This window comes from Hydractinia symbiolongicarpus, chromosome 10, assembly GCF_029227915.1.
Source record: "Hydractinia symbiolongicarpus strain clone_291-10 chromosome 10, HSymV2.1, whole genome shotgun sequence".
NCBI classification, from domain to species: Eukaryota; Metazoa; Cnidaria; class Hydrozoa; order Anthoathecata; family Hydractiniidae; genus Hydractinia; species Hydractinia symbiolongicarpus.
The window spans coordinates 8,585,319-8,599,417 of record NC_079884.1 but is presented as its reverse complement, the minus strand read 5'-3'; the positions used below and the strand labels follow the sequence as shown (position 1 = coordinate 8,599,417).

Below are 14,099 nucleotides of genomic sequence, written 5' to 3'. Positions count from 1 at the left end.
AAACTGTAACAAACCGAATTGTGGGTAAAATGTGTTAATTTTTCTCTTTATTACTGTTGACAAGGCAAGTATTGATAGAAAAGGAAACCATGTCTTGGGGGTACAGTTGTTGATTGCTTCTGCTTTAACTGCCTCCTCAGGAGAAAGAGTCATATCACAAACAATATGGGAAAGGGAAAATCTGAATAAACTTTTCTCAGATATAAAAATATTTGCCTTTTGGTTTTTAAAAGCAAATTGAAAACAAGGATGATTGGAATAAAAGGAAGGATGCAAGAAAAGTTCTATGGATGTCAAGATTCTCAAAACATCAACAATAGAATTATCACCTATGCCTATACCAACGATGCTGAGCTGTATAGACAGTCTCCTGATGGATTGGATCTAAAAATAATATATTTTACCATGACCTTTTACTCAACAAACTTGTTTCTTAATAGTCATTCGAAGAGTTGTTTATTTTCATCACCAACCTTACTTATCCAGATGTCAAGTTCTTGCTTCTAATAACAACACAAATATTAATTGAGAAAGAATTCCTCCGCAATGCTGAAAATTCTGTTCAAAGCTCATATTACAAAAACAATACACCTTTATGACAATTCAATTGTACATGCGTTCCTACGGCTCTCCATCGTTTTACAATATCGGAAAAAAGGAGGTAAAACTCGTGTTTTTATGAGAGTTTGTTAGAGACGAAAGCGTGTTTTCTCCAGTTTTTTAACTTCCGTCGTATCAATTTCTTTCAAATTTTTAGGAAACGTTAATAATAATAAGATACAACTTATGTGTACTTTTCATTAAAAACAAAACGTGGCAAGAAAAGTTATCACGAAAAATAGTGTTTTCTCCTTAATAAACTCTTATAAAAGTGTAATGTTTACCTCCTCTGATTGCAAAATAAGCTGCGATGGAGTGTTATTTTTTCCGAATTATCGTAAAGGTGTATTAGCCCTAGCTATTAGCTAATTAAATCTTTTTGTATTTGGTTTTAATAGTCTGTTGTATAAAGCTCTCCCCAACTAGCTTTTCGTAGCAAATATACTGAAAACCTTTAGATAAATGCAAGGTGTGTTGGAGAGTAAAAAACATACTTCTCACCTTAAAACAATAATTCCTTTATCCTCACACCTCGCCTCAGATGGAAGGTATATATCTGGACCTGAATTCCGATGAAGACTTTTACCAACCAAGGGATAAATATCCCCAGACAACAAAAATGCTCGAGAATAAACACTTTCTAAAAGTTCTTTTTGCATTTTACGAACAGATTCAAAATTATCACACTTTAAATCAGTAAGCACCCGCGCCAACATATCTGCTGCAGCCATAATCAATAATAATACGGAAAGAATCCAAGCCAAAAGGCGTGAGTCTTTGACTAATCCTGACGGATGGGAGTTAAAACTATAGCCTAACAGGTTATCAGTAACCACGCAGTACGGAAACTAAATTTCCTTCGCCGGCTGCGGGCCACATATTGTTGGACTACGCATAGAGTGTGAAAATTACGTCACGATTTTGACGTCACAGGCCCCTTAGGTGAGATGGGGAGGGTTGCGGGCCATAGCTATTTGATTTTTGACTGACTGAGTGACTGATTAGTCAAAATGAATCAGTCAAAATCTGTAAGCTATAATTTGCAACCCTCTCAGTCTATATGGTAGCGACGTCACAACTTTGACGTCAACATCGCTATAGGCGAATTGGAGAGGGCTGTGAACCATGGCTTTTCGCCGTAAAAAAATTACAATTTTTAACGCCCTCCGTTTGCAACGCCTGGATCGTCGACATCTTCGCTTGGCTAACATTTTTCGTCAAATTTACACTTAGTCACGCGACTTATCTGACTAACCCTGGATCCGCACCTGAACACCTCGTGAAAATCCATAATAAAATGTCCGCAATGTTATTAGACATATTTTGTCAACGAAGAGATTTAAACCACCGTTAATTTTAACCACCGTTAACCCCGCCAAATGCTCAATATGAATAACCCTGAGATTAGAAATTAGCGGAAAAATAACCACAATATAACGCCAGATGACTGTGTGGAAACCATGCTTGAAAACAATTTTTTTGAATTCTTTTCAGTGAAGAGTGCGTTAACCGAATTTTTTAAAACAAAATCGAAACTGCGCATGCTCAGAAATACAATTCGCCAGGAAATTTGCCGTCTAATTCGCTTTATGAAAATCCCACTTTAAAACAAAGCTGGGGCCTGGAAATAACTTATATACCGCTGACCATATGACATCTCCGGAAGCACACGGAGCACATTGTCTGCACACCTGTTCTTTCTATACCCACCATTCAATGACTTATAATCGATTTTAAAAAGAAACATTTGTTATTTTCCATAATTCAGCAAAAGACAACAACTTTTTATTTTAAATTCAACTTTTACTACGTTCGGAGCAAGGTACGACTTTTTTTTCTTTCTTTTTTTTATTTATGGGTTCATTGCTATATTAAGACATATTAGCTACCTATATATTTTGTTAAAATTTAATAACAATATTTATATTTATATTTATGATAGATACCCACCCTTGGCAGAGGGGTCGAAAGCGCGGGGCAAACGATCGCAACATTTGATGCAACATCACCCAACAAATGTTGCACGATGTTGCGATCAAATGTTGCATATCGTTTGCCCACAACAGAAAAAAACATGCAACATTTTTATTAAAATGAGAAATCAAAACAAATAGTTGTCAATATGTATAGTCAGCGCAGACGTTGTGTCGCGGCTCTGATGCTAGCTGGCTATTTCTTTTATAGCAACATCTCTCTTGTCTCGATTTTTATAATTTTTAAAAAACACATTCCATAAACACGGTCTTTTTTCGTATAATTCGATCAATATCCCTATCTCTTCATCTGTCCAAACTTTATTATTCTCTTTTTTACTTTTTTTAAAATCCGGCGTTTCTGCTGGCATGTCTTTTTAAAAAAAGACAAAAAGCGCTCTCATGTTCTTGATGTATGATTTCTCAAAAATTTTTAAAAACAAGTGGTGCGAAGAATTTAGACAATAGCAGGATTAATTTAAACAAAGAAAATGTTGAATGAAGTAGCGTAACATTTTTGATTGAGTTCAAAAATATTGGGCGAGCTGGCAACATAACCCAACATCGCCAGGGGGCACAGCCCGTACCCCCCAATAATTTTCGTACTATGGTACTACTGGGTTATCTTCTTAGATAAACCCAAGTAAAATACTTTTGTTTGAAGTTATAAAAGTGGGAAGACTGATGTTAGTTATGCATGCTACAAATGCTGTAAGGCTTGGTTCTCACCTGGCACTAAGGAGCACTAAAGAGCGATAGAAATTGAGCACTAAGGAGCACTGGAAAATGAGCGTCTGTTTTAAAGTGATTCACACTATAAGAGGAAAATTTTAATGTAAAAACTCTTTTCAGCATGAAACGTAGAAGAAGAAGGTTGCTTTTACTGCTGCTTTTGCTACGTTTACAAAAATTGAAACATAATTTAAAGAAAAAATATTTTGGATACGTCCAATATTCAAGCTACGAAGTGAAAAAGGGGAATAAGGCACAAGAAAGTTCCTAACACATTCTGCTAGCCGTTCATCCTCTGCTACGCATGAAGATTGGTTACGTCTCGATTTCTCCAACGACATTTTCCTCTGCCTTGAAACACAAAACACACACAAAATATCTCTTTAATAATAGCCGTCGTCTGTGTGTCTGTGTGTCCGCGAAAGCCGTGTCCCGTAACGGAAACATGAAATTTTTAAAATGCGCATCAATACCAAATGTGATATATTTCTTTCCACTTTGTTGCAACGGGTTAATTTAAAGGACGGTATAACGACTATTCTATGTTATAATACCCGTATACGTCTGTCTGTCTGTCTGTCTATCTGTCTGTCACGCAAAATGGTAGCATAGCTGCGCAATAGCGAGAAGCACGCAATGTAGTATAAAAATGACGGGCGAACCCGTGGATTTTCCACGGGCTAACGACTAGTATTCACAATTCACACTGTATTTCATCATTTGGAAATCATGTTCTGCACGAATGTCGGCACCTTTGATCTCAGAAGAAAACAATGAAACGAGTACTAGAATCTTAGTGCTGTTATCAAAAATTTTTGATTAACTATAAAATCTGCATGAATTAAGGGTTTTTTTTTTATTAGTTTCCGATAAAAAAAACCATTGTGGGACTTTTTACATATTACATATATCCCCCCCCCCCCCACCCACCCCCAACTTTCAATTTCGGTCCGGGCCTGATCGTCCAACATCATGCAACATGTTGCGTGTGAGTGCAGTCTTTTTCAGGAATTTCTGAGTAGGTGTGCGATGATTCGCCCGGGTAAATCAAGTAACCCGTGCAAAGAATGTTACGCATGCAATACGGGCTCCGAGGTTATTTTTGTTGCGCATTTATTTTGCGGTAGAAAAGTGGGAAACGTTTTAAAACCCAAACACGATAATCGAGCGTCTACTGGTATAGCGACTCTCTCAATCTTAACTTTCTTTTCTATATGTCCGAAATAATATGCATGACTACACTGGCATTTTTATATTTTGAAAATATGCTTTGTTTCAAATTAAAACAAGAAGCCCTGGGGGCTCTAAGAATTTTCGCTCGGTCCCAAAATATTTGATGAAAACCTGCTAATTCGTTGTGTTATTGTGCTAAACATTCGAGGAGGTTTGGTGCATGAAGCTCTGAAGATAAAGCACACAAGTGACATTATATCTTACAACAAATGCAAACAAAACGAAACGTGTCATAATAAACTCACATTTTAAAAGAAATTGCTAACAAAAAATACAGCCTATCATTCATGGTTGAAAGTCTTCCGATTGAAACGTTTATGGTCTTAAACGGCATTTAGTTGACAAAAAATCAAAATTTTGCTGTGACCATCATTTTCAGCATACTTTTTTTATTAACTGTGCCAATTTTTGTCGAAAATAAAGCAGTTTTAATTTTTGGTTAAATTTTGGCCTAAAATGACATTTAGGTGACAAAAATTCAAACTTTTGTACCATCATCATTTTCAGCATACTTTATTTGTTAACTGTGCCAGATTTAGCCGAAAATGAAGTGGTTTTAATTTTTGGATCAATTTTGGCCTAAAATGACATTTAGGTGACAAAAATCAAAATTTCGATGTCACCATTATGTTCGGCATACTTTTTTTGTTGACTTTGCCAATTTTTGTTAAAAATGAAGTAGTTTTAATTTTTGGACCAATTTTGTCTTAAAATGACATTTAAGGTGGCAAAAAATCAAAATTATTATGTCACCATTATGTTCAGCATACTTTTTTGTTAACTGTGCCAAATTTTGTCGAAAACAAATACTAATTTTGTCCTGAAACGTCATTTAGATGAGTTCCCAGTAGTTAGGGAGCTTGGGTACGAAGTTTACATCTGTGACGGAGGAACGTGTAATCCCAGGGTCGATTTTTTCTCAAAAAATGCTCCAAAAGAAAAAAACGACGGTTTTAAAGAATTTCCTACGCCTTCGGGCGCGGAAATTCAAATAATCTTTATCCACGTGGCTTAAATAAAAATTCAAAATTCAGTCAGAAAATTCAGAACACTTACCAAAATTTTTACAGAAAAAAATTATACCGCACGTGGGTTTCGTTTTTACAGGCATAAAGGAAAAATCCAATAAATTCGGACGTGCTATGGTTTTCAATTGTTTTGTCAAATAAAGAATTATCTACAATTAAGTCCATGATAAAATGTCTATTCCACCTGTAAGTGCAGTTTTGCAGACTTGCTCCATCCGTACTCCGTCGGCGTTCACCTCCGCATTATTTAAGAACCGCATGGCTAGATTTCTTAGTAAGATCTGGTTACCAACGACGAAGGGACCAGAGAAAAGAGATTTATGCCTACGTATGTCTTTTAACTAAGTCGGGAGTCGGTGAATTAGCTAGGATGGTCAGGTTGGCTATGAATAGACTTGCTCGTGGATTAAAAGGACCAGGACTATTCAATAATTTCTAAGACCTAAAAGTGGGGCAGCTATGAAACTATGCAGAACATCACGCCTACATGGTGCGTATCAAAACTAAAACAATTTTTTTTTGCTCACGTGGTACATAAGTACGCATGCTCGGAAGCTTCTCTGTCCATGTCTGTTCCGTTCTGCGGAGAATTTTCTTTTAGTGGAAAAAAGCCTTTTAGATCGCTACTATATTTTTTTTAAAAAAGCTTTATCGTCAGTGGCCAGGTTTCAACACAATAGCTGTAAAATGTCGGCATTCCCAAATTATTGTTTTCTAGATCTCCTAGCTGAACTTTAAGGGGCTAGGGAACAGCTGTTGGTTTTGGACTTCAGTAACTTCACGAAAGTCGAGCTGATGGCGGCGAAAAACAAAACTGGATATTTTCCGGCATGTGTGTAATTTACAGACTTAAACATATAGATATATTTGAAATTTTTTTCTTCTCCAGCCTGGGTCATATTTTCTTCCAGAATGAGTCTCGCTGAAATATTTCTTTGTAATATATTTTTCGAAAAAAAATTTTGAACCAGCGAACAAGTGCGCTGGTCTGTTCATTGCGCAAAAAGTGTGCAGTATATACGAAATGTGAGCATTTTAACCGGTTCGTATTTGCGATTAAATCGCCCGGGCGATTTGCATGTGCATGCGCAATAGTCAAAAAACGCCGCTGGTTCAGAGATTTTCGTGATCCGGCGATAAAATAAAATTCCCTCGCAAAGTTGAATGAATTCAACTTTGTGAGGGAGCTTTTCTCTTGTGGCATTTAAAAACACACTTAAGGTGGATTTCCATAGAGCAGATTTTACCCCTGAGCTCAAAATGTGACGGAGATTTTTGTGACAGCGAATTTATAGCTTGTGCGATTTCCATTAAACTAGTCGTTAGTCCGTGGAATAATCCACGGGTTCGCCCGTCCTTTTTATACCGCATTGCGTGCGTGTCTCTACTCGCGCAGCTAAGCTACCATTGTGCGTAACAGACAGACAGACGTATACGGGTATTATAATATAGACTAGTCGTTAACCCGTGAACAAATTCACGGGGTCGCCCGTCCTTTTTATACTGCATTTCGTATGTCTCGTTACTTAAGGCGCCATCTTGCGCAGAGACAGACAGACGACGGCTATTATTATAAAGACTAGCCGTTAACCCGTGGAAAAATCCACGGGGTCGCCCGTCCTTTATATATCGCATTTCGTGTTTTTGTAACAGGACGCAGTTTTCGCGGACAGACAGACAAAATACGGCTATTATTAAAGAGACTAGTCGTTGCCCGTGGAAAAATCCACGGGTTCGCCCGTCCTTTATATTTACCCGTCACAACAAAGTGGATAAAAATATATTGCATTTGATATTTGTGCGCATTTAAAAAATTTCGTGTTTCCGTTAAGGGACGCGGCTTTCGCGGACACACAGACAAAATACGGCTATTATTAAAGAGATTCATAATTTATAATGTCAATTTGTTGTTAAATGCCGGAAGCTGAAGGGTGGTGCAATTACTTTATTTTCAAGTGATCTGATTGGCTATCGCTCAAATCGCTCAAATATCGCTTTTTATCCAGTGAAATGAGCAATAACAATGACTCGAATCCAGTGTGATAAAACGTTTCTAAAGAACGCCGCCGCCGCGACGAAAGGGTAAACCAACATATCACACTACTACGTATGTGTGATTTAATTGTACAGTGGAACCTCTAATAGCAGTATATACGTTTAAAATTTTCCCGTTGCTCCAAAAAATTTTTCGGTACACGTTTAATTCTATTATGTGGTCAAAAATTTTTATAGAAATTTGTGTATCTGTTGTATTCATTGTATAGATCTTGACACTCTCATATTGGGGTTTGAAGGATTTTTGATGACGTCATCAACCCGTTCATTCCGAAGCGGATTCGGGGACCCAGGTTTGGGAAACTTACCCAAATTGGCCCCGGATGGTCCCTAGTAACCCACGTAGTGAAAAATAATTGACGTCAACACCTCGTTTTCAAGTTATTTAGCCTCAAAGTTTTAAATGCACTAATGGCTTCAGTAATTTTAAAGTACGATTTTGACCTTAAAGTAGTGTTATTGATGTCGCGCCGTACATATCATTTTTGGCTGCGTCAAAGGAAAATATACACATCCACTTTGCCTGTCATAGACAGCCACATTCTCCGTATTTTTGTAAGAGATAAAACTTTTTTTGCGATTTTTCGCTTTTCAGCATTTTTTAGTTTTTGGAGCCGTTTTTACGAATACATGAATTTATTTACGATTATGTAAATTATGCCCTTGCGTTCAATCAAGTTTTCAAGTCACACGTCGATAGAAATCTTGTGAACCTCCCACCCACCCACCCACCCACCCACTATAATTATGTAAACGTAATTTGATAGTATATTATCATTGTCATCGCGTTACTTGTACAACCTTGTCACAAGACTTTCTGACTACACCTTTTATATTTATACTTACTATTACTTAAAATAAAAGCAAATAAATAAATGAAGTTATTTTTGTTTGAATATGTGAATTAGAAAATAATGATAGTTTCTACAATTCATTTCATCGATCCTTGTGCACGCAGTGTTTTAAAGAAACTAGTCGTTAGCCCGTGGAAAATCCACCGGTTCGCCCGTCCTTTTTATACCGCATTGCGTGCTTCTCGCTATTGCGCAGCTAAGCTACCATTTTGCGTGACAGACAGACGTATACAGGTATTATAATATAGATATTAATCGCAAGCTCAATGCGGTGATTAAAGCAATACATTATTTGAAGCCATGTCAATTTTTCCTTCTTCAGTCTTCCAAATCCACCACGTATGACGGTGTTAAGTACGGCTCAATCCACGTTCAGACCAAGGATATGTTTAGATGTCAATGCCAAATCTTTAGGTAACACATTCCAATATCCCATTTGCGTCAGCATTGATTTACAGAAACGTCACTTTCGGAATACTACGTACCAAGTAAAGAATGTAGCTAATCAAGGTCTTCCTCAATGACCACGCTGTTAGTTCTGTAACATGAAATAAATAACATGGAAACGAGGCTATAGCTGTGTAAGAGTTTCACTACGCCACATACAATGTACAGTCATGTGGCAAACATCCTTTAGGAACCTCACGGTGCAAGTCCATCTTTTCATAAAAGTGATCAATTTTAAACAGTGGCTCAGTTTTGCGAAAGGCATCTGGTCTGCAAATTATTATGTAAAGTTAGACATGGCGAAGTTGAAAGTAAAGCTTCTTTTTAGCAAATTGGCACTAAATTCGATATGTTAAGAAAGCTAAGAGCCGTCGTGTTAAGGTAAAGTTGCATATATATTGCGTATTTACAAAATATACGCTTAGAATATTAAAATTACTACCCCCAATCACTACCCCAAATGCTATCCCGATTGGGGTACCCGATGTCTTCATTTAACCCTAAGTATCCCTGTTTCAAATCTGTGGCTATTGTAATGCGCTAAGAAATTACTCAAAATGCTAGCGGTAATTTACTTTCGCAAATGACTAATTTTCAATTTCGCGCAATTTGCGGTAACTGTTTTTTAATCCAACGGTAATTTTATTATAATGATACAAAGTTGACAATTGCGAACGCGGCTTCTACGTACTGATTTTTCTTTTCGTTTAGATCTTGGAATGCTTGTTGTGTGGTTGTTAGTAGCGACGTTTTCATCGGCTTATTGCAAGCCACAGTATCTTCAAGGTATGTGACGGTTAAGGTAACGTGACTGAAATTGATTTATTGTGCACCTTCAGGGAATTTATTTTCGCTAGAAATTTTTCGAGAACTAATTTTAAAAGTCCTAGTAGGAAAATTAAATTTTTGCGAAAAAAGAATTTGATGACACTTTGTTTCTCAATTTATGCCATTTATGAAGGGCTTGGGAGGTTCACACGTAAATTATATAGTTCTACGTTAACCAAAAATGAAATGGTGTGAATAAGTTTTTAAAACGGGGAAAAAATTCCAAAGCACCCGAGAATTAACTTACGCCAATTTGCGAGTGAGTTTCCTAATAATTTTCTTGGGAACTAATTTTCGTGGAATCAAAAATTGGGAAAATCAATTTCCTTGGTACTTCAGAGTGCCGCATAATGATTTTCAAACTTAAATGATGCTAAAAAAGACAAATTACAAACATTAACCATACTTTTTCCTATTTTTTGTCTTTTAATAACCTACCAATCACCTTTCAAGGAAAGAAAAGATTACAAGTAAAACATTTTAGTATCTTGAGAGGAAATTTCAAGAGAAATTGCATCCTAAAAGTGTCCTTATTTTATGTGAAAATTCAGACTCGGATTGCTCGTTTATTAAAAATATGATTCAAGCCTGGGGCTGTTTTTTTGTTTGAAAATGTACGTAAAAAAGGCATGTATAACTGGATTAGTTTCCGAGAAAATTGTTTAAAATTGAATTAATATTTGGGTCAAACATCACTAATTTTTGTTATATTTTTATAGGTAATGGAACGTTTTACATTGATGTTTTCCTACCGATGTTCGACGAAAATTATGACATAAATTATTCAAAAGGTATTATGTCACTGGCTGCCGTGAGATTTGGCATATTTGTAGTAAACAAACGTTATGAACGTTATATGAACGGATACAGGGTAGCCTTACGAAAAATCTTCACTGTTACGGCAGATAAACAGCAGTTAATAGAAGATTTAAAGGATTCCCGTTTTGAAGCAGCCTTTGTCGTGGCGGTGTTGACACCAAACACAGCTGTTGCAGTTTCCGCATTTGCCAGCTTGGTAGATTTGCCTATTTTGACGCACGATGTATCCAGCTATATGTTTGACTCGGCATCAACTGGTTGTTCAAAAATGCTTCGAACAATGACGCCTTCCTACAAATACCGTACGGCGTTTCTGCTCGAGTTAATGAAGGACTTGGACTGGACTTACGCGAGCATGATTAGTTCTGATGGTTATGATGGAAATTTCGATGCCTATAGTTTCTCTCGCCAGTTGAAAAAAAATCACATTTTTCTGACTTCTTTCGTAGAATTGAAGATGCAAGCAGACCAAACGGAGGTTGAGGAAAAGTTAATAAAATTATCGACAATATACAACCTAAATCTGATACTTTTATTTACAAATGACGAGGATTCAAGGAAAGTGTTGGTTGCTTTACGAAATTTAAAGATGGAGAAGAAGTTCACTTTAGTGTTTGTTAATGGAAATCTCAATTACGTTGAAGTGATAAAGGGATTAGAAGATGTCGCTGTTGGTTCGATTTCATTGAATTACGAACCAACTATTTACCCTGAATTTGAAAGTATAATGTTACTAATGAACACCAGTTGGGTACCTGTGAAAGAGTTCCATTTGTTTTGGGAACAGTTGTTTCACTGCAAGCTAAATAGTACCATCCTGGAAAATGTTACAGCTCCTTATAGAAAAAAGTACAACCAGTCGTGTAACCCGCATATGAAGCTTTCTCCTGGTAAAGGGTATTTTCCCAATTCTCCTGCACAAACAATTATCCATGGCGTGGTGGCGGGTGGGTTAGCAGGGGCGCTTACCGTAATGAAAGTTTGTCATAAATGTGTACCCTGTAATAGTAGCGATCCTGCGTGTAACTACACAGAGAGTATTAAAGACTGTTTGCATCCACCAAATGCTACCCATTGCCCATTTGAAGCAATTGAAACTAAAAAACGCTACAGAAGATTATTATCTGAATCTCTTTGTGAAATAACCATCAATTCGTACTTTGCAAAGTTTTCAAATCTACGCAACAAACATCGATTGGAATTTGTGGCTAGAAATTTTCAGCGAACAAAAAACAACGTTTATGAAAACAAGAACGTTGGACATTGGGCTATACATTTACCTGATAGAGATTCTGAACTGCATCCTGATGAAACTATGCAGTTTGCGCACAAAATAGTGTATGATTTGCGAAAGAACGAAATTATATGGCGAACCAGTGCACGAGCTGTCTGTAGCGAAGAATGTTCACCAGGCCACATAACGCACTACAGAATACACTTGAAAAGTTGTTGGGCTTGCGTTAAATGCCCGAAGAACAACGTAGTGTTAAACAACACGTGCGTTGAGTGTAAATTTGGTGAGGTTTCAAATCATACAACAGCTTCTTGCGTTGCCCTCCCAATCAGGTACCTTGAAATTGATGTGGACAGATACCCTATGGTGATGGTGATCGTTTGTTTATGTATTGTTGGACTTCTTGGTGTTGTTCTCGTTGTGACATTGTTTATGAAGTTCAACCAGAATCATATTGTTAGAGCTTCTGGTCGAGATTTAAGTTATTCCATTCTGTTTGGGATTATTTTAATGCTGTGCTGTCCGCTTGTCATTTTGACGAAACCAGACTCCGTCATTTGTGGAGCTCGAGATGTATTACCTAGTTTGTCTTGTTTACTCTGCTATGCTGCATTGAGTATGAAGGTTGGGAGAATCTACCGAATTTTTATCAGCGCAAAGAGCCAAATTCAAAGGCCAAGATTTATAACTACATCTTCACAACTGGTAATTTTGCTCATCTTTGTTACCATGCAGTTAGCAACATCAACAGCCTGGTTCATCAATGATGTACCTGCAGCAATAAATGTGGTATCCAAAGACGACACCTTTGTTTCATGTCATTGCCAGGGAGCTGATAACCTTGCAAAGTTTTTTATCAATTTTTTACCAAGTGTTGTTTCTATAGCTTTCTGCACCGTGTTGGCTTTCAAAACAAGAAATTTTCCGAAGAATTATAACGAAGCAAAGTACATTGGTATTACGTTGTATGTCACTTGTTGTTGTTGGTTGGCTTTCACCATTCTCCTGATTATGTCCGGTGACGACGTGTTTTCGCTAGAGTACCGTTTGTCTCTTTTTTGTTTATGTAACGGCTACATAACCCTTCTCGGTTTATTTGGTCAAAAGTTGTGGATTTTGTTTCGACGAAAAACGCTTGAAGACCATCACGATTCGTTAAAATCGCGTGCTAGATCGTTTTCATCCCCGTCACATAAAGATATACCAGTGCCGACCTAAGCGTTGTTGTTGGTTCTTTTAAAACTGGGCACATAAAACTTCCACAGCAAAATGGATCGTTCAAACGATGGAGAGTTTTTTTATTGATGTGTTTTTGTTGTACAGATGGTTCATCAATGAAGCACCTGTTTTTGATGTACCTATTTTTAGCTATTCACAGTTATGTTTTATATATTATGTGATAGAACCTGTCTCCCATTTACATGAGACCCAAAGTGAAGAAATCAAACTAGTTTAAAACTTCAATAAGGTCAATCTCCCCACCGCTTAAAATAATGGATACGTATGTCAAAATTCCTATGCGACACAACGTAGCAAGAATTAGATTTTTCGCTTCAAGCTGATTTGACACTAGGCCTCATGTGAACAGACATTTTTTTCTTGTATTTTTCGAAACTTTTAACTGTAAATATAGTTTTTTAGAAAGGCTGGTTCTCACATATTGTCGTTTTGCTTTTAAAAAAGTACTTAAGTGTAAATACTACTTTAGCTTACATTGGCTATTATTCGCCTTCTTCAGCCGTGAAAACTAGCCTTAAAAGATAACTTCGATATATTATCTTTGGTTTTTATAGGAAGATATTCTTCCAGCTATTTCTTATTTTAGATTATATAAAAAAAATTATCTCAATTTTATTTTTCGAAGTACTTGACTATACCTTTCATTTATTTTAATGTTTTAACTAAAATTAAACAAGGATTAGAAGTCAGCTACTAAAATGACACCATTGAAGTTTGGATCAAAACAATGTCACAATCACGACAATGTAAAGAAAGAATTAAACTGTAAGTATTTTGAAAATACTTAAAACTTCTACTAATGTATGTATTTTGGGAACTCGTGTAGGGAGTTAAAATACTAAAATTTCTTTTCTAAAATTTAAAATTTCTTGAGCAGCTAAAAATGTTTTGGCAAAATGTAGTAGAAGTATAGATGGGTTCAACCCAGGAATTGGAGTCACATCGAGCAAAACCCTTACTCGAGCAATGCTCCTTTAACACCCCTAAAAATCTGTGACGTCACAACTGTATCATGCAGCAACTGAGTAAAATCTGCGCATGCGCAAAAAATCTGAGA

General features: G+C 36.7%; 1 protein-coding gene across 1 annotated transcript; it reads left to right on the top strand.

The window, feature by feature from the left end:
- Window positions 1-2,330: 2,330 nt before the first annotated feature.
- Window positions 2,331-13,236, top strand: LOC130612104 (metabotropic glutamate receptor 3-like). The gene is made up of 3 exons (XM_057433394.1): window positions 2,331-2,422; window positions 9,634-9,708; window positions 10,470-13,236. Exons 2-3 carry the CDS (start codon window positions 9,642-9,644, stop codon window positions 13,019-13,021), a joined length of 2,619 nt encoding a protein of 872 aa, XP_057289377.1. The 5' UTR covers window positions 2,331-2,422; window positions 9,634-9,641; the 3' UTR covers window positions 13,022-13,236.
- The last annotated feature ends 863 nt before the right edge of the window (window positions 13,237-14,099 follow it).